General features: G+C 38.4%; 1 protein-coding gene across 2 annotated transcripts in view; it reads left to right on the forward strand.

Moving 5' to 3' along the window:
* Window positions 1–21,771, forward strand: part of LOC132152846 (protein shisa-6-like) — a 95,408-nt gene that overhangs the window by 26,664 nt on the left and 46,973 nt on the right. For both annotated transcript variants that reach the window (XM_059561776.1, XM_059561783.1), the window contains exons 5-6: window positions 9,935–10,027; window positions 14,126–14,194. In XM_059561776.1, the coding sequence (XP_059417759.1) occupies window positions 9,935–10,027; window positions 14,126–14,194 (162 nt within the window). The remainder of the gene's footprint in view (window positions 1–9,934; window positions 10,028–14,125; window positions 14,195–21,771) is intronic.

Below are 21,771 nucleotides of genomic sequence, written 5' to 3' on the forward strand. Positions count from 1 at the left end.
CGATGACTGGCTCATTATGGCCCGGTCCCGAGAGGAGTTGTGCGATCACAGGGACTTCGTGCTCCGGCACCTCAGTCAGTTGGGGATTCAGGTCAACCGGGAGAAGAGCAAGCTCTCCCCTGTGCAGAGAATCTCTTATCTCGGTATGGAGTTAGACTCGGTGAGTATGACGGCACGTCTCACCAGCGAGCGTGCCCAGTCAGTGCTGAACTGCCTGAGTTCCTTCAGAGGCAGGACAGTGGTACCACTGAAACACTTTCAGAGGCTCCTGGGGCATATGGCATCCGCAGCCGCAGTCACGCCGCTCGGGTTGCTTCATATGTGGCCACTTCAGCACTGGTTGTACTCCCGAGTCCCGAGATGGGCATGGCGCCGCGGTACACATCGTGTCACCATCACACCGATGTGTCGCCGCCTATTCAGCCCCTGGTCGAACCTTGCCTTTGGCTGCCTTTCGAATGCTTTGGCTCATCAACTGTCTGGAGTTGCTGGCAGTGCATCTAGCTTTACGACGGTTTCGTCCGCTGTTGCTTGACAAGCACGTGTTGGTCCGTACGGACAACACTGCGGCTGTTTCGTACATCAACCGACAGGGCGGTCTGCGATCACGTCGCATGTCTCAACTCGCCCACCATCTCCTCCTCTGGAGTCAGACGCGGCTCAAGTCGCTGCGCGCTGTCCACATCCCAGGGGAGCTCAATCGTGCAGCCGACGCGCTCTCACGACAGCTCACTTTCCCCGGGGAATGGCGACTCCATCCCCAGACGGTCCAGCTGATCTGGAGTCGATTCGGGGAAGCCCAGGTAGACCTGTTTGCCTTCCACGAGTCCTCCCACTGCCAGCTGTACTATTCCCAGTCCCAGGCCCCCCTGGGCACAGATGCACTGGCACACAGCTGGCCTCGGGTTTTACGCAAGTATGCGTTTCCCCCAGTGAGCCTGCTGGCACAGACACTGTGCAAGGTCAGGGAGGACGAGGAATAGATCCTCATGCTCCTCGTGACAGCCCCTCCCTGGCGCATCCCCCTGAGGAGAGACCTTCTCTCTCAGGGGCTTGGCACCATTTGGCACCCGCGTCCAGATCTCTGGAACCTCCACGTGTGAAGGAAAAGGTTGGAGCGTGGGCTGTCACCCTCCACCCTGAAAGTGTATGTGGCTGCCATTGCAGCCCACCACGATGCAGTGGACGGCCGGTCCCTGGGGAGGCATGACCTGATCGTTAGGTTCCTGAGGGGTGCCAGAAGGTTACATCCTCATAGGACACCCCTGATTCCCTCCTGGGACCTCTCTATTGTCCTGGCGGGACTTCGGAGGGGTCACTTTGAGCCGCTGGATTCAGTCGAGCTTAAGTTCCTGTCTCTCAAGACAGCGCTCCTGATCGCGCTCACTTCCATCAAGAGGGTCGGGGACCTCCAAGCATTTTCGGTAAGTGAAGAGTGCCTTGTGTTCGGGCCGGCCTACTCTCACGTTGTCCTGAGACCCCGGCCTGGATACGTGCCCAAGGTTCCCACCACTCCCTTCCGAGACCAGGTGGTGAACCTGCAAGCGCTGCCCCTGGAGGAGGCAGATCCAGCCTTGGCGTCGCTGTGTCCCGTAAGAGCGCTTCACATATACGTGGACCGCACCCAGAGCTTTAGAAGCTCTGAGCAGCTCCTGGTCTGCTTAGGAGGTCAGCAGAAGGGGAAGGCTGTCTCTAAGCAGAGGTTGGCCCACTGGATAGTGGAGGCCATCGCCTTGGCTTACCATTCCCAAGGCGAGCCGTGCCCCCTGGGGGTGAGGGCCCACTCCACACGGAGTGTGGCCTCCTCCTATGCTCTGGCGCACGGCGCCTCTCTGGCAGACATCTGTCGAGCTGCGGGCTGGGCGACACCTAACACCTTTGCGAGGTTTTACAACCTCTGTGTAGAGCCAGTTTCTTCCTGTGTGTTGGGTAACAGGTAATTGGCGGGAAGGGCTGGCTCGGTGTCAAGCTTGTTGCGCCATTCCCCCTAACACGGGGATGTGAGCGCCTTTCTTCTCCCAGTAGAGTTCCCCGGTTGGCGTACCCTGGTCGAGCATCCTCCAGCACCCTCGGCAGTCAGACTTGGCGGAGCAGTCTGTCGCCAGGCCCAGTACTGGCGTTAGCATGCCCGGAGTTCCGGTCAGCCCCTGTACTGGGCTAGGTGTTCATATGGTTGGTTCCCTACGGGTAATCCCATATGTGTTTTCTTCCACGGTAAGGTTTCCCTTTTGGCAAACCCGTGTCTTCCCTTGACAGACCCTTTCTGTCACTCTCCTCTGGCAGCCGTTCCATCCCTACTCCAAGGTAGGACCTGGAAACTACGTTGTTGTTATTGTTTGTAGTTACCCAAATATTATTTTTCTGTAGCGGGGTTTAGCCTGTGTTATACTTTCTGCATGACCAATCTGGACGCGTTCACAGACAGCGTGAACGAGGACTACTTGTATTTATACTGTCAAAACATACACTGATGGTCCGCTGCATAACAAACATGTGAATAAACAATTGCCTCGAGTTATTGCAAATCTGTCTGTCTTTATATTGTTTTATTGACTGGTTGTACAGGTTCAAGTTGCAACGGGCTTCTTCACACAGTCTGCGCATGTGCAGTGGTGCTTTTGATGCCTACTGACCACGCAAACTTGTCCACGTGGTCACAAAAAATGGGAGGCACGCAGTTGTCCGCTCAGAGCCTTGCGCACACTCTCTGATGGCGATTTTTACATCACACCTACCACAGCAGTCCCTTGCAGTTTCATGGACATGGAAAATATTTAATATAATTTAATTTAATTTAAAATATAACACAGGCTTTAGATGGCCTCATTGATGAGTTTTACAACAAAATTACTAAATATTTCTTTATTTCCTATAATAACACATTGTCTGATGAATTGTCATTCTGTACATGCTAAACTTATAGCTAAAAAAGTTTTTTTTTTCTTTTCTTCTTAAGGTGGGAATCTTTTCCATCTTTATACGTGTGTGTGTGTGTGTGTGTGTGTGAGAGAGAGAGAGAGAGAGAGAGACTGCATCAGAGGAATGCTGCTGCGTTTGATCTTTTCTCCTCTCCTAAGAGCTAGTGACAAAGTGCTCCTGTGATCCATAAAATATCTGTTTTTATTGATTAAATTCCCTTAAATAGGGCACAAAGTAAAAAAAAAAAAGCCTTCAAACTGGAAGATATTTGAATGTTTGTTCATCTGATTAATTGGCTGAAAGAAATTCAATCTCTTTGGACTCTCTTATTGATTCCCCATGTGGAGATTTGCTTTCATTCCTCTGCTTGTCCTTCTCTTCGTCTGGTTGACCTCTGTGACCTCAGCTCCTTCAGTCACTCTCCTCTGGGTTAGTGCTGTTATAATATATATATATATATATATATATATATATATATATTTTTTTTTTTTTTTTTTTTGCCCTCGAGTCCGAGTCCGAGTAATTTAATTTTGAGTATCTGCCGATACCGAGTCCCGATCCGATACTTCTATAATACATAAAAAAAGAATAAAGAAGAGCGAAAAAACAGATCGAGGATGTTCAATAAATTACATTTTGAAATATATTCAAATATAAAACAGCTATTTTAAATAGGCTACTAAAAATATTTCAAAATCTTACTGTTTTGCTGTACTTTTGATCAAAGTCAATCAGCACTGCATTGTTCATATACTTTATTCATCACCTGCTGGAGATGACTAGAAAAACAATTTATTGTCGTGATCGTATATTAATGTCTTCGTGTTTGCATAAGTTTCTGTTTTCCTGTAAGCACCACAGCGATAGCTGCACGCTTTTGCCCATATTAGGAATTTCCTGATATCACTATCAGCGCGAGAGCGCTTCTAGTATGAATGTCCGTGATGTTCATCTCGCTGTATTCTTGGTCAAATAAAATATCAGGTCATGCGCAGACTGTCCTGTCTCTTTGAGTTTGAACCTATATTTATTCACACCAGCTCTTGAAAACAAAGTGATGTCATGCCGCACGCGTTGCTGTTTCTGTGTGGAGTCAAAAGGGTCTAACTCTGTGCCACCGCATATCTAAAGATTTGTTAAAAATTAATGAGAATATATATATATATATATATATATATATATATATATATATATATATATATATATATATATATATATATATATATATATCTGAGTCCTGATTGGGAGGTAACATCCGATTCCGATCTGAAACCACGCGATCGGGCCCGATTTCCAATCACGTGATCGGATCTGGACATCCCTGATCAAAACCATATTCGAATACTTTCAAACAAACCAAAATCTTTATTTTCAAGCCATTATGCAGTTGTATTGCATGTGTTTTTGTTGCTCAACTAGGGGAAAATGTTATTATTAATGCCAAGGTATATAAACTGAATTAGGCTTTTGCATTTGTACTCCTTTTCTGACCCCTAGCTGAGTTAAAATTGCTTTTTAATGGTGGAAAGGCATGCTGTATTAGATTTCCTTTCTCCCTCTGTGCGTTGCATGATATGGTCTGAGGCCTCGTGTTCACTGATTTAAAGTGTATAATTATCCCTGTTGTGAGCGCATTACATGCTTATTTAAAATAGTGTTTTGGGACTGACTTGATTCCAGGAATCAATGAATGAAGTTTTATTTATGGTCTCAGTTACTCTGCAAATGGTATATTAGCTGACAGGATTTTTGTAGTCACACTGTTTTCACTTTTCACATGGGAAAGAGTATGTTTCCCTTTCTGAGTTCACTGTTCTGATGATTTCAGAACTCAAAACTCAACAATCAGGCAATCACAGCAGAGGTAATTTGCATACAGGCATAGAAATCAGAAAGAAAAAGTAACAAAAAAAAAAGCATCGCATTAGCTGCCCAAAAGGTCATGGGTTCCGTTCCCAAAGAACACAAATACTGGTACAAAAAGAAATTGTATAGCCTGAATGCACTGTAGGTTGCTTTGGATAAAAGCGTTTGCTAAATGCATGAATGTAATAATCCATAATATTGCTTTCTCTGGTGAAAACATTGTCTTGTCTAAATCAGAAGAGAAATCTGCCCAGATCAAGCAATGTTTACAAGCAAAAACACTCCAAAACAGCTCTGAACAACAATGTGTACATTTTATGTGATAAAACAACAGGAGATTGACTTTTTCACTGGAGGAAGTGTTATTATGCATTATGGAGGCTTAATTTATTGAAGCTAAAAAATGTCTAGATGGATTTGTTTACAAACATAGCATTTCACTTAATGAGTCATTAACTGGTGCAAATGTTCAACTATTCCTTTAAAGGTACAGTAGCAAGAATAAAAAAGTCTGTTGGAAAATGGTCATGAAATGCTAAATTATGAAGTTTTTGGTGCTGGCTTTATTAATGGAAACCAGATTAGAAAATTAGATGGTAAAATTGTAGGATGTGGCCTCTTTAACCTTGCTTCAGGCTCTTTAAACCGATTTGATGCACGTCAGGAGCTAAATTGAAGCAGATCTCTCAGATTAAACATTAGCATGCATATCCATTCAGTTTTACTCAGTTTGATTAGTCAATATGGTTCAACGAGGTCTTGTTTTAATAAAAGATAGTCATCAAATATTAACTTTCATCATGCAGCAATGTACCAAAATCTGATCTGATGGACAGATCAGCCATTGTGAGGAAAATATAAAGAGAGAGTAAGAGAAATGAAGATGGCAAACGGTCCCATCTGCTATTCTCATTACGGTTTTCCTAATGCAATCTGATCTCTGGTTTCGAGTGTTCCCAGTTCATCTTGACACCCGTGTCTTTGATTTCATACAGAAAGGGACACTCGGGAACTAATTGTCCACACCGACCTTTGATCCCTTACATCTGAATGAAATATCTAGCATGCTTAAACCTGAGTATTTAGTCGAAATCTGAGAACCATCTTATTTGTATCCATTTTTTTGTTCTGCGACAATTTTTTAAAGATAAAATTGTGGGCATTATTATAATACTGAAACAAAGTTGCTGATGTTTCACGAAGCATATGGTGGCTACCATATAAAGAGCACTGAATATTTTTGTGTGACAAAAATAACACAAAATGGGAATAAAGGGCTCAAAATGAGAGACCGCCTAAAAAAAAGAGGGCATTTTTGACACCTCTAGAGACTGATTCTTTCTCTCGTTTGCTGTTAGTATTGACCGTAATCTCTGTTCCACCTCAAATCTTCACCAAGAAATGTCTCAACACAATTGCACAGCATGCAATTGATTTATGGAGCAATAACATGTCTGTGCATCTCTCTTTATGTGCGTGTGTCTTTCGGTTTTCTTTTGATTTGAGAAAAAAACACTTTCCAGAGTGACTTTCCTTTTATGAGAAGCACTTTTCACCAAGCTTTGGGAATTCTGATTCATTTTAGAGAATTGGTTTATTCAAGTGGTTCATTTGAATCAGTTATTCATCTATTTAAACCATCATAACATTGATGATTGTAAAACCTGACGTATAAAATAGAAATTTGAACAGTTTATTAAACAGGAAAAATTTGAAAATTTGCATATGTGTTTTATGTTGTGTATTATATTTGATACATCGGGCTTTTATGGCTCATCTAGGAAAATACAGGCTAAAATTGAGCAAAATGTGCAATTTGATGTAGATGCTGATATTCATCTGGCCAAAAATAAGATGAAATCCTTATAGCTTGTAACATAAATCAAAGAAGCCAAGATCATCATAATAGAAACTACATGCATAAAATGATATAAATATCAGTCATCACTCTATATCTCCCAATAATTGGTCTTAGTAAGATGGTAAATGCTGAGTTTTATGATCAAAGCTTTGAGAGATAAACAAACCTTCTTCAAAAGCCTGAAATATCATATTTGATATTCACATTTCAGCTTGATTTTCCTAAAAATGATGAATGGATAGTCAAGTAAATGCTAAGTTGCTTCAGGCCGGTAAGTGTCCATCTTGAAATGTTACGAAAAATGTAAAAATATTTACTTTCTAAAAATTTGTAAAGAATTCACAGCAAAAAGACACAACCTGAAATATATACTTTTTTTAATTTATTTTTTTACACAATTAAATTGAAAGGACTTTTACTTGCCAAAAAGTATGAACTATCAATTAGATGACAGAAGGCATTTAGTAGATTGTTTTTCACCAAATCTTTGATCATGTATATCATTTAGAGACCTTAGAAATTTGGGTATCAAATATGATACAGTAGGCTTTATAGCAGGGGTTGGCAACCTACGGCACGCGTGCCAACAGTGGCACGCAGAGGGATAATCGCTGGCACGCAAGCAATAAGGAAAACTGTATAATGACGTACAGTTTGATGTAATAACTTCTCATAGTCACACAGCCTGTTAGGAGCTACAAATACTATTAAAGTGTGAGAATTAACTTGCATGGATGCACGTGCAAACACTGCACATACTAGGTGCTTCAGATCAAAGCCTCGGTCTAACAGTACTCGTCAATGTCAAAATCACTGAGATGGCCAATCAGATCAAAGTAGGCGGGGTTTACTGTTCACAGAGCGCGAAGCGTCAGTTTAACGTTAAAGAGAGTGAGGTAAGATGAAGCTGCAAATCAATTAACATTAGTCAACTTTTAATAATACGTTTTACCATAGAAATGTTAAATGACCTAAAGCTATATCCAGTGATGAAAAATGTTCTGAAATATGGCCATTTTGAGAGAAAGAAAGTGGGGGGGGGGGGGGTAAATTGTCTCTCTCTGCAGACAATGAAGCGATTTTGCCCCTTTGTTGTTGAGAAATATAATGTAGCGATTCAGTATCGATTAATAAAAGTAGCGTGACAACACTCTGAATGCTACTTTTTGCACAGCACGATCTCAGATCTCTGTGTGCGAGTGGTGTGTGTTGTGTGTGTGTGTGTGTCTGTGTGTGCACGTTCATCAATTAAAGCAGTGCATTAACGTTGATTAAACGTTAAAAAAACGTTTTTTTTTATCGTATAATAAAAAATTGTGTATGTACCGTTTAAATACAGAATTATATCGGGGTGTGTGTGTGTGTGGGGGGGGGGGGCTGTGTTGGCACAGTGGTTAACCATAAAAATAAAAAATGGCACGTCATGCCGAAAAGGTTGCTGATCCCTGCTTTATAGGGTTCACTTCACTTAAGCTGTATAAAATAGTGACAAGTTTTCTAAATAAGATGACAGTATTTTGTCAAATTCATTAACAAAATTTATGACAAAAAATGTTCTTTTGGGCATGCTTTTTTCCCTTGATTAAAGGTCATTAAGCGATAACTGTGACTATATAGTATGCAATACTATTGAGAATAAAAGACGAGAATAAGACATTTTTAAAAGAGTAAAACTTTACCCAAATCTTATTATTATTATTATTAATGTGTCAAAAAATGTGACCGAATATTAAGGACTGCTGTACACACCTCTACTATGCGACGTTCATGTTTGCGGTTGCCAGATATAAAAAGTTCAAATCCCCCAAACAGAGCTATGTGTACGAGTCCACATTCTATTGATTTATGCTTACTGGCAAAAGTGCAATACTTCTAATGAAATGTAAGAATACATTTATCCAATTACAACAATCATTGTGATTATAATTTTGAGAAACATAGTCATTTTTATCTTTTTTAACCATTATACTGTACAGCATGATGAAAAGTTCTCATTAATTGAATAAATATGGTTTAAAAAAAACTAAAGAAGTGCATTTGACATTAGAATAAGAATTAAGTTAAAAAAAAGCTGACAAAATGAACACTAGATGAGAGTGACACACATAAACCTCTCAACCCTCCCATCTCATGACCTTGAGGTCAGCAGCTCTGGTCAGGGATGCCATTACTGTCCAATTAGACGGCCAGAGGAAGAAGGTGAAGTTTCCTGGTGTCCTCTAACCCAGCAGGGCTCGAATACGAGATGAGTGTGTGTGTGTGTGTGTGTGTGTGTTGTTTTGACCTCTAAAACCTCTCGAGTCCATGAGCAGAACCTCTGTCCCATTAATACTTAATGCAGCACCTTGTCTTGACCCTTCGTCTCTGAGCGCCTTTTATCGCTCGCTGGCTGAGATGACTTCTCAGTAACGCTTGAAATCAAGGCCCTGATGTGATGGATGTGGGGTGTAAAGAGTAGTTCAGGCAAGACACTACAGGCAAAACCAATGGTCAATTTGGAAATGGTGCTTCTGTAACTTGACCTGTTAATGGAAATTCAACATTCAAAATCATCATTTAAGTGTATTGCTTATGTATACTTCAATTCAAATGCCTGCAGAAAATTCTGCTTTGAATCACAGCAATAATTTTCATTTTTAAATATATTCAAATGGAAAACAGGTATTTTAAATAGTTATGATATGTCACAATTGGACTATTTGTACTGTAAAGAAAACATAAAAGATACTGTACAAATTCAAGCATTTGTTTAATTACACTTTATCTATTTCAGTCTGTTGATTTCATTTACAATAAAGGATGATTTCTCAAAATGATTTTTTTCTCCTGCAGTGTGTCAAAACTCTCCATTTTAGCAGCGCTTACATACACCAGTCTATATTCTGAGTGTTTTACAGAGGTGTTTGTTCGTATATCATTCATTTATACTTAACGTCTTTCTATTGAGTTTTTTGCCAACGTGTAAAATATATTGCAATTGTCGTACAATGAAACAGGGCGTCTGACAGGGAATGAAATAAAGTTAAACACAAAACTCAGAATCCAAAACATTCAAACCCTTCTCCCATCTGCCTGATTTATATTGTGTTTTATTCCTAAAAACATGGTGAAATTATTATTATTATTTTATTTTTATTTTTTCAGATTTATTGTTAAAAAGATTCAGATTTTTTGGAGTGGTACAAAGAGATCCAAAATTGCCTCTGAAGCAACTGTTAACTCTAGTATGCCAGCGAAAGAATAAAGGAATGATTTCATTACGAACACTTGCTGTGTCTGTCTTTGCAGGGCATTATGGGAAAGAGAACTTCCGCAGTGGGCAAGACATGCACAACTTCATCTCCTCCGGCTTTGTGACGCTCGGCAGGAGCCATCTGAAAGGTAATCACACAACAGCAAAAACACTGATAATGATCAGAAAGGTTTCTTGAGCAGAAAATCATCATAGTATGATTTCTGGAGGATCATGTGACACTGAAGACTGGAGTAATGAGGCTGAAAATACAGCTTTGATCACAGGAATAAATTACATTTGAACATATTCACATAGAAAATATAATTTCACAGTTTTACTGTTTTACTATATTTTTGATCAAATAAATGTAGCCTTAGTAAGCAGAAGAGGCTTAAAAATAAAACATTCTTAATTGTTCTAAACTTCTGACTAGTAGGGTTTCAAAGCATTTTCTAAATGTTTTTTATTGTTTAAAATTAAGACAAAATGTTTTAGATGCTTTTTGGTAGTCCAACCCGATCTCACGGCAATTCGTACATTTTTCACGAGGTGGCTTATTCGTACGAATTCGTACGACCACACTCGTACAAAATCATACGAATTTTGCCAAATCGTACATATTTTACGAGTTGCACAATTCGTATGAATTTGTACGAATGACCTACACCTAACCCTGCCCCTAAACCTAACCGTCACTGGGGTTTAGACAAATCATATAAAATCGTACGAGTGAGGTCGTACAAATTCGTACGAATAAGCCACCTCGTAAAATACGTACGAATTGGTCATGAGATAGCGTTGGGTAGTCACACTTTGTCAAACATGTTTATTGTTAATGTGATGAACTAAGTTTGAGAGACAAAATAAGTTTAAGTGAAATAAGTGAAATTTAGATGTATTTAAATGAGACCTAAATGTCCAAAAGTGCCCAAATATTTTTAGGGCCACTTTATCACTACATCATGTTGATTACAAGGGCATTTTTACATATTATTTATATACAATTTTTTTTTATTATCTTTTATTTTTATCCTTTAATTTTTATTCTTCCAGCTTTATTTTAGGTTTTAAAATGATATTGTTACGTTAAATTATTAAAAAAATATATAAAATTAAATGTACAATTATTTAAATTATTATTATAAATTAAAATTATTAAAAAATAAAAATCAGCTTGTTTCCAAAGAACATATGATTTTTTTGTTTAATTCCAAGTGTTTGTTTTGTTTGATTGTTTGTTTATTTTTTGAAAAAAGTTTACAAAAGGTTACTTGAAATGAAGCTGAAAGTTGTAGATTATATTCATACTGAATCATTATTTTTATATTTTCACTTTTTTATTTTACATTTAATTTAGTTTTTAATATTTCTATTTAGCTTTCATTTATTTTTATTTCAGTTTTAGTTTGTCATCTTAGTACTTAAGTAATGCATATTTATTTTAGTAATTATTTCACTTAGTTGCCAAAGAACATTTCTAAATTGTACGTAATCGTACGTATAATTTTTTTTTACAAAAGTTAATCGAAATAAAGCTGAAATAAAAATTTGTAGTTGTAGTTTTAGTAGTTTTATTGTACAAAAAGCAACACTTTTGTGTTGAAAGTGTTAAATTAATATAATGTCCTTGCACACTGAGTCCGATATTTTCATATACGGTTTTCATATTCATCATCCAAACCTTGCACACAGTCAGATCTCAAATTGCTTACTATGGATGTTAAAAATGCAGAAATTCCAACCCGTTTAAAATTTTTTGGTGACGACCTAAGGTTTTGGAGGCAGTGTGTAAACTTGATTGACACTATGTGAGGTTATAAATATTTTTGACGAGAAATTATCCGGCGAAAATTTCGGACTCAGTGTGCAAAGACCTTAAGGATGTTCCCTTTTCAATCACTCACCTCCAAAAAGAAGTACATGATTAAAAGCCCCCGAATGTCTTTTAGCCATGTTTCATTTGCCGAGCGCGTGTTCTAGAGGAGATTGAGCTGTTGACAGCTTTCCTAAAGCTAATTAACAGACAGAGGAAGCCTGTTGGAAAGAAAGCAGCTGCCAAGCGTCTGCGGCCTCGTCTCCGCTCCTCATTGTCTCTCCTGAGTGAATCAGCGCGGCCCACATAATACGGCATAATCAGCACGCCAAGGGCCGATTGTTAACACTACAACAACATAATCCACCCGCTTCCACATTTACGAGCAATAACATTTAGATTAATGACCGGCTAAGGAATATCGGTGACATCAGTGCGAGCGCCGATGACATCACATGTGATTGTTTTGCTGCGAAATAACCACTTTGGTTTCCTCGGTTAATAAAGGATGTCAGTGTGTTGAATCCTCTATTGATTGAGCTAATTGCATGACACTATGGCAGATTTGCGGCATGTGATTCGGATACAACTGTAAAAGAGGATGAAGTTAATACCCCCACGCACCATGCTTCCTCAAGGTGAAAGAGTTTAATAAGTTGCTTAAGTATTTTTTGCTTATTCAACTTGGCTCAGAAGCCCTGCGGTTCATGCAAATTGCCCTTAATCTTCACCCTGTTTAATTCCACCTGATTGAATTTCTTTACACATTCTCTCCAGAGCGATGGAGCTGCTCCTCAAACTCTCAGCTGATTTGAGCTGAGAGCCTGTTCAAGTTGACGTCAAATCAAAAACCGAGCCGCTTTACTTTATTATTGCATCATTCCGCTCTTGTTGTGAATTATTTTTAACGTTTGCCTTTGAAATCGTTCATTAACATGTAAATAACTTGCTCTGCCTCTGAAACAACTTTACTTTTGAGCTGGTTATCAGTATATTTATGTTAACCAGTTGCCAAATATCTATTTAGACAATGTTTATTTTGCGTTAAAGCAGTAAATAGGCATATATACGTGTTTTTTCAATGATAATATTATTATTGAGATTGAAATTCATGGTAAACACGAAAGCAAAATTGAAACCAAACTTTTGGTGGATACAGTATTACAGGTGCATCTCAAAAAATTAGAATATCATGGAAAAGGTCAAAAGCAAATGTTATTATATTCTAGATTCATTGCACACAAACTGAAATATAAAAAAAATAATAATAATTTTGATGGTATTTATATGTCGTAACCATCAGAATTAAGTTTACTTTTTACAAGAAATAAAGAACTTTTTCATGATATTCAAATTTTTTTAGACGCACCTGTACACATTACAAAAAAAAAGATATACATGAACCTTGTGTAGTAGTGTAGATATGTATTTATAGGCCTATTATAAAGCCATGATTGGTTTGTGTTAAGCAATGAGTTAGTGTTAGGCACTGATGAATTTGAATATATATATATTAGGGGTGTAACGGTACGCAAAAATCACGGTTCGGTATGTACCTCGGTTTTAAAGTCACGGTTTGGTTCATTTTCGGTACAGTAAGGGAAAGAAATGCAAACATTAAACTGCAGGTTGTTTATTACTATAAACTTTTTTTTCATTTGTTTACAATACTTTTTTAAATACTTTTTAATAAAATATATATAAAATAAAAAAAGAATAAGAAATAAAATCCTGCTGCAAAGTTTTCCACTAAATAAAATACTCTCAGTCTCAAACCAATATCATATAATAAAATATAAAGAAAAATACAAATAAATAACTATGATTATAGTGCAGCATTACCAATCCCAGCTTGTAGGCCTGCTCATATTTAAAATATATATATATAACTTTTCCAAAGTGTAAAATGCGGCATCAACAGTTTCAGTTTTTAGACCTGCTCAGATTTCGTTATTGCGTTGGACCGATCGGAATTAAGAGCAAAGGTCTGTTTAAATGCAGACGGGAACTGCGTTTGAATTACAATAATTTTTTTCCTAGTTGTAGTGATGGTCACACTCGCGTGATGCCTTTTGAAAACATTAGGCCGGTGACACACTGGTATATTGCACCTGTCAAACATAGTGTATTTTGCTGTAAATACGGTTCACGGTGTCCTTTATCAGTAGGCTTTATGTTGTCATGAAGACAAGATCCGGGTCTGCTCTGCTCTAATCTAACAAGATCCTCTAATTTTTTAACAAATGTGGTCAATTACATTTAAGCACGACATTTAATACATGCTAAAATGGTTTATATTAATGTTCAGGACTGTTTGATGTTGACTTTATACTTGCAGACGGTGAACCTCTCCGTGTTTGTCAGCTGTATGTGCATATGTTAGCATGAGCTGTGTTAATGTGTGTGTTTGTGTATGTTTGTGCTTCTGCAGCGCAGCACTCTGTAGATGATCTCGGGCAGCTGTCCTGGCAGGGCGACCTGGACGTTCCTCTCTCCTACAGTATGTATTGGGCTTCAACACCACACACACACTCCTCCTGCTCACAGGTGACCCTTGCGCTCTACTAAACTGCTGTTTAGATATTCTAGAGTCTTTTGGAAGCCATGCACCTTATGAAATAACTGTGTGATAAGCAGTGGTGGACGAGGTACACAAATCAAGTACTTGAGTAAAAGTACTGATACGTATAATAAAATATTTTTCCAGTACAATTTTACTCGAGCGAAAGTACAAAAGTACTCACATTTTAAGCAAAATATACCAGTAATTATATTTTCATAATGATTTGTTTCCTTCTCAAACCTTTTCTGTGGTATAAAAACAGCCTTGGCTAGTTAATCCAAACAATATAAAAATGTATACTGTTGATAAACAATATAAAAACTGACATCACACAGGGCTAAATGCGTAGCATTTTAATAAAACTGTTAACTTTACGACAACTGGGATTTTGAACGTGCATTAGTTATTTAATTTTTTTAATTTAATTATTTTAATGTTTTGTTTTTTTGACCTAAGAGGCACTGATGCTGATGTGTCTGCATTCAAGCATTTCAGTGGGCTTAAATAGATCACCCTCTACAGCAGATTTAGTTCACAAACAAATGACAGTTTCGACCTTTACTTTTTCAGTTACAATAATTAATCCTAAAATTACATTAGTAACTTAATTTTAGAAGCATCAGTCGCGTGCGCTCACAAGATCTCCCGGTTCTTACTTGTGAATTCAGATCAGTGGAGAAACGCACTAAACGGTTCATTTGAATATATTACAAATACTTAAACCAAAATGTCATCTGATTTCAAGGGCTATTTATGTATTAAAAAATAATATCAATAATTTAGCATGTTTTATTTAATTTCTTTACATTTAATCTTTAAAATGTAAATTTAAATCTTTACATTTAATTTAATTCAAAAATCCCCAAACTTTTTCATTTTTAGTACAATATTTAAGCATTTATTTCTAGTATTTGGATCCTATTATTTTCATATTTTACTTATAGTTACTTACCATATTTTATATAGATATACAGTACGTGATGTAGTGTTTTATAGTTTGATTGTAATCATGCATGCAGGGTAAATGGCGTTTTCGTGTTTGGAAAGCAGCAGTTGTGGTTTAATGTCCTCCCTTGTGTTTCATATAAATTAACTTTTTGATTCATTTCACCTCCTGCAGCAGCAGAAGTAAGTTTGCTGTTGGTTCATTTCTCTGCTTTTTCCCAGTACAGTATCTCTGGGTTATTAATGACTGTTGTTGCGGGTTTCTCCTTGCTGTTACCATGGTGATCCTTTTAACCACTTGAGCTGTTATTTTGATTTTTTGAGAATTAGGCATATGCAATATTGGACCCACCGGTGGGTCCCCAGAGTTGATGTGGTTAAGCACTGTAGCATATAATTGAACAACAGCATTTGACTCTGAACCAGCAGAAATCCCTCTATATTCAAACCCTGGGATTATTCCTCTGACCTGCGCTAATTAGAGCTTTAATTATACAGCAAACCTTCAACAAACATTATTAGTGCGGTTTACAGACGCTATCGCTCATACTTATGGTTCGTGACTGTAACAAACCCATAAGCTTTTAGAGTTTGTGCTATGAACTGTTGTTGAGGAAAGTTGTGCTACTACTTTTCTAAGTGATCAGACTTTTTGCATGATGGACAATATACCATGTGGAACAACCTCATAGAATTTGCACTGGCAAACACCAGTTTTAGTTGTTTTTAATATTTTAAATAACATATATTTTTTTAAAAGTATACAGTATGTAGTTTTTTTGTAATATTCAGATTTATGTTTTATTTTAATATGTTCTAATTTTAGTTACATTTTTATTTACATGTATATGTATTTATATGTAGCTATAAATATTTATAATTTTTGTTGATATTATAATCATTTTGTTATTTTTTGTCATTTTCTTCATTTTTTAATGTCTATAACTTTATTAATATTTTAATTGGTTTTATTTTCATATTTTTTTCTGTTTTTATTTTTATTTATTCTTAGTAATTTTGTTGTATTTTGTATAGTTTCAAATATGTATACAATTTTTAATCATATTTTTAGTTTGTATTTTCTGTTTTAATTTTGCTTTTTTTGTGGGGGGGCCGGGTGGAGAATCTTTTTTGTTTTTTTCAGGCAGTGGTACCCAAACATTCAACAATAGAGCAGTTTCATATTTCTCCGGGTCCCAACAGGGTGAGGATGGCAGTGTATGAGACACGGCCTCAACACTCCTGTCCCCCTCTCTTTCCATCAGTGGGCAGCAGGGCCCGGCTCAGAATCAGAATCAGAATCTGAATTAGCTTTATTCACCAGGTGTGCGCAAACACACAAGGAATTTTTATTTTTTTATTTTTTTATTTTATTTTTTTTTAAGGAGAACAGAATAATAATAAAATTGGTAAGATTTAGCAATAAATAATGTGTACGAATCTGGAACAGTACATTGATTTATGTACAGATTTGTGCAATTTTACTCTATACAGAATTGTATAAATAAAGAGATATGCATATGTATTTACATAATACTTGAGAAAGGCAATCATTTAAGATGCAGAATGATTTACTGAATGAATTACAGAACACAGGTAATGAATGTGAGCAGTTTAAGCTGGAGATGGCATGGGGGAAAAATGTTTTTATGCCTAGATGTTCTAGTGCACAGAGATTTGTAGCGTCTGCCTGAGGGGAGAAGTGCAAACAGGTTGTGTCCGTTCTTTGATTATGTTACCTGCCCGTGTCTTCACTCTGGGCAGGTGCAAACCAATGCTCCTTTCTGCTGCCCTAATAGTCCATTGAAGTATTCTTAAATCTGATTTGCTGGCTGACCCAAACCAGACAGAGCACAAAACCGACTCAATAATAGCAAAGTAATACTTTATCATCTGTGCATGTGGCAGGTTGAACTTTTTCAGCTGACGAAGGAAGTACAACCTCTGCTGGGCCTTTTTCACAAAGGAGTCTATGTGAGTGTCCCACTTCAGGTCCTGAGAGATGGTTGTGCCCAGGAACCTGAATGACTCCATTGCAGCCACAGTGCTGTCCATGATGGTGAGTGTGGAGAGAGCAGGGGGGTTTCCAGGGGGTTGGCTGCCATCTGCGGTGCCAACCAGATGTGATATCCCAGTGCCTTCTCACATGGCCCTGGCCAACCATGGAGACAGGTAAATAACGCTTTGCCTTCGGGGTTGGGTCCCTGCGCTCCACCTCACTGCCCCACTGTTAGTACATCGATGGTTCCCCTAGTCCTGCTTGCTCGGTTTCTGGGGGCCTGGCTAGCACTCCCCACACCATCTCACTGGCTCATGAGAACCATCAGACTGGGATATGCGATTCAGTTTGCCTGGCGTCCTCTCAAGCTCAGGGGCATTTGGTTCACCTCTGTGCTGAACAAGGACGCTCCCATCTTGCGAGCGGAAAATCAAGACCAGATGGATAGAGCCGGTCCCTCCAGCCAATATGAAGTTTGGGTTTTACAGCCCTTACTTCATTGTAGCCAAGAAAGGTGGTGGATTATGACCAATCCTGAACCTGCGCATCTTGAACCAAGCCCTTCACACGCTCCCGTTCAGGATGATGACGCAGAAACAGATTTTTCAATGCTGTAGTGACTCTGCTTGGATTGCTTCATATAAGACCACTTCAGTGTTGGCTTCATGACCGAGTCCCGAGATGGGCATGGCAACACGGCACTCACCGGACCTCAGTCACCTCATCCTACCAACAGACTTTCAGCCCTTGGTCAGACCTTGCCTTTCTTCGGGTAGTAGTTCCCCTAGTGCAAGTGTCCAGACATGTTGTTGTCTCAACAGATGCCTCTTCCATAGGCTGGGGGGCCTTGTGCCATGGGCATGCAGCATTGGGTGCCTGGACGGCCTCGACTGCAGTGAGTTACTAGCAGTTTGGCTTGCTTCGTGCTGTTTCAAATCACTGCTACATGACAAGCACGTACTGGTCCGGACATGTGGTCTCCACATGTGGTCTCGGGACAGGATGTGGAGGTTCGTGATGGTCTATCCCCAGTGGCAGTAAACACCTTCACTTCAGCTAGAGCGCTATCTACGAGGCACACCTATGCACTGAAGTGGAACCTGTTTGTTGATTGTGCACATCACAATGCATTGAACAGCATGTCTGTGGGGAAGCAGGGGGATCATGTTTCTTAGAGGCATGATGAGGCTGAATCCCCTTGCAAACACTGCTCCGGGAGGAGGCAGACCCAGCCATTGCTTTTCTCTGTCTATTTCACACTTTGCGCATTTATGAGGCCCACATGCAGAGCTTAAGGACTTCAGACCAGCTCTTCGTCTGCTTTGGAGAACAGGAGAAGGGAAAGGCTGTCTCCAAACAAACAGAAGTGAGAGCACACTCTACGAGAGGCATGGCATCTTCTTGGGCATTGGTGAGGGGCGCATCTATAGCAAACATTAGTAGAGCTGCCGGCTGGGCGACACCTAGCATGTTTGCAAGATTCTATAATCTCTGTGCTTGAGTGCTTCTCAGTTCAGTTTCCCATTTTGTGAACTCTGTTGAAGTTCCTCCCATACCCTCGGCGTTCAGGCGTAGTGGAGCACCAGACGCCAGGTCCAGCACTCGTGTATATGCCCAAGGTTAGTCCTTGTGCTAAGGCTAGGTGTTTGGTATATTCTTCAATGGTACAGCTCCCCTCTCGGTGAACCTGAGTATTTCCCTGGCAGAGATTTCCCAGCCATTTCTGCTGCGTACTGATCTCACCCCAGGCTGGCTGAGTCTACCACAGGGACTTCCATGTGTAGCACTGCCCTATGGCCAATCCTTATGTGTAATTTCCACATAATACCTCCTATACGCAGGATGTGGCTTCCATAGCATTCCCTTACTTGGGTACACTTTCTCAGTGTTACATATGTAACAGAGACATTTTAGATATTTGATAGTATTGATATTTTAAGTTAGACGTATTTGTATATTTTCTCTTTTCTTTTTCATTTTAGAGTTGTTTTTAATTATGGAGTGTTGTTGTCATTTTATTAATGTTTATCTAGTAAAATTTGTTTTTAATAATTATGTCTCTTTTTTATTTATTTTCTGTTTTCTGATTTTTTTAATGTCTATACAGTTTTTATAAATTTTTATTTCAGTTTTAGTTATTTAATTTTACCCCAACTTAAAATGAAAATGAGAACTGATGCCTTGGCAATTGGCTGAAATAAAGCTTTTTAATGTTAATTTAAAATTTTAAAGCATTATACAAAACGTAGTTTCAAGTGAGAAAGGTATTATATTGTTCTAGTTTTAGTTAACTATGATAACCCTGGCATACTCATATTCATGCACACACTGCAGGTCGAGTGAGTCCCACTGGTCTAGTCAGAGCGAATAAACAGTTTTACAGCTGTTGTGTTGTATTTTAACATCTCCGGTAGATGCGTTACGGCCGTCTATAAGGACTCTGTGAGTAATCGACCCCGTGAGCAGGAAGGTTATATCTCTGGCAGTTTTCAGCTCTGAAGTTATCATCAGCTGAAGCCTTGCACCTGTTTTAATGTGCAAACAGACTGTGGCATGCAGAGATCAGTGCCAAGCAGTGGTCAGATCCACTCAGACGTCAGTCACCAAGAGTGGCAGACTGACTGACAGGCTCTGTAGAGTCGTGTAACCTTGCCTAGCTACATAACGCCACTCACATCAATCTTCTGTAGTAAAGGAGACACTCCATGTTTTGAACGGCGCAACAATTAACACATCAAACACCTCAAACTCCACAAGCACCCTGAAACTCTTAACCCAGAAACAACGTCTGGCATTTCCCAGAGCACTCTTTCATTTCATTGCTGTCTAGAAGAAACAACTAAAACACTAAAATCTTTTAATGCGCCCAGTTCTTAACCCTGAACACTTTAATTAATTCACACCTAAACATTCAACTGTTCTGAAGCCCTACACACGTCTAATACCAGATGTACTCTTTTTAATGGCTGAATGTCACACTAGTAGTTACCAAATACTTAAGACACTTTACCTCAGACATCTGGATGTTATTAACACACTTAAAACACTTAGCACATCTAAACACTTGACAATAAAGTGTAATATTTGATTGTTTTGTTTTGTTTTTGCCATTTCAAGCTCTTTGAAGAGTCAAATTTGCCTTTATGCCAAAATAATTTCAGGACATTAAAATACTTTTTTTATTGACTTGGGCATTTACACAAATTTCACAATTTGATTTAATTTTGATTCACAATCTCGCTATTGATTAGATTCAATATTGCTTCTTATGCACACACACACACACGCACATATATATTTTTAAACGATGGTGGTCATAATCTTTTCATGACAGATTTATCCAAACACATTAAATATCGAAGAACAAGTTAAGGAAAAATATGATAAATATGTCATATTGTGCATAATTTAATGAATTTGCATTGGGCATTGAATGGCTTTCCTGAGGTAAATGCAATGTTACGTAACATTGCTTACAAGCCAGTTTATTGACATATTTCTGCACCTGAAAATATCACAAGATCTTGAGATTTAAGAATTGATATCAGTTCATCAAAAATTAAAGCCATAAAGAAATCCATAAGCCCTAATATTGATACACCAGCAATAGACATTGTAGGACTGTGAGACTCCAGGTGACCACCTGTCTTACTCCTCACCGTCATGCTGATTTAAAGTGTTGCCAGGGAGACGTCAGGCGGTAATGACCTGGGCCACTCAGAGTCATCTCTCTAAATGACACGGCGGGAGATCAAGGGCTCTCCGTCTGTTTATCATGTCTGTGACCGCAGAGCTTGTGTGTGGTCTTTCTGACGGCTGTGGTGTGGAACGCCACACTGGAGTCGTTTTAACAGGAAATATGTCACTCCAGACTGACGTCCAGAGTTGTCTGAGCGATTGATTATTGATTAACCTGGATGTTTTTAAACTACTCAAAATGAAGTCAGGCTTCTCCCTCTTTCAAGGTGTTCAAAGTAAAGCGTTCACAGAAACACAGCTCTTTTTCTACCTGAATCTCATATGTGATTGATTTGAAATGCTCTCCATAGACATCAGATCTGCAAGTTATGTCATTAGATTCCATGTTTTTTTTTTCCAATAGTGTTTGACGTTATCTTTTTGCTAAGCTAACACTGTAATGCTCCAATAAGTATAAAATTAGCAAAATTAACAAATGGGTAAAGCATTCTGTGTTTTGATGAATAGTTTTTGCAATATACAGATATCTTAATCTTACTAGATTTTTGGAACAGATATAATTGAAGTTCTATTTTCATAAATCATAAAATAATTTATGAGACAAAATCATATTTATTAATTTAATAGTGTTTTGTTACTTTTTTTTTTTATAATTCCAGAAACCTGTCTGGAATATGAAGCTTAATAGTCATTCTCCTATATATATATATATATATATATATATATATATATATATATATATATATATCAATGTTATTTAATTTCTATATTTTATATATTTCTATATATGTTTTGAAAAGAAATTTATTTTGCTCGCCAAGGCTGCATTTATTTGATTACAAATAACACCGTAAAAATTTTTATTATTGTT

The sequence above is a fragment of the Carassius carassius genome, chromosome 1, assembly GCF_963082965.1.
Source record: "Carassius carassius chromosome 1, fCarCar2.1, whole genome shotgun sequence".
NCBI classification, from domain to species: Eukaryota; Metazoa; Chordata; class Actinopteri; order Cypriniformes; family Cyprinidae; genus Carassius; species Carassius carassius.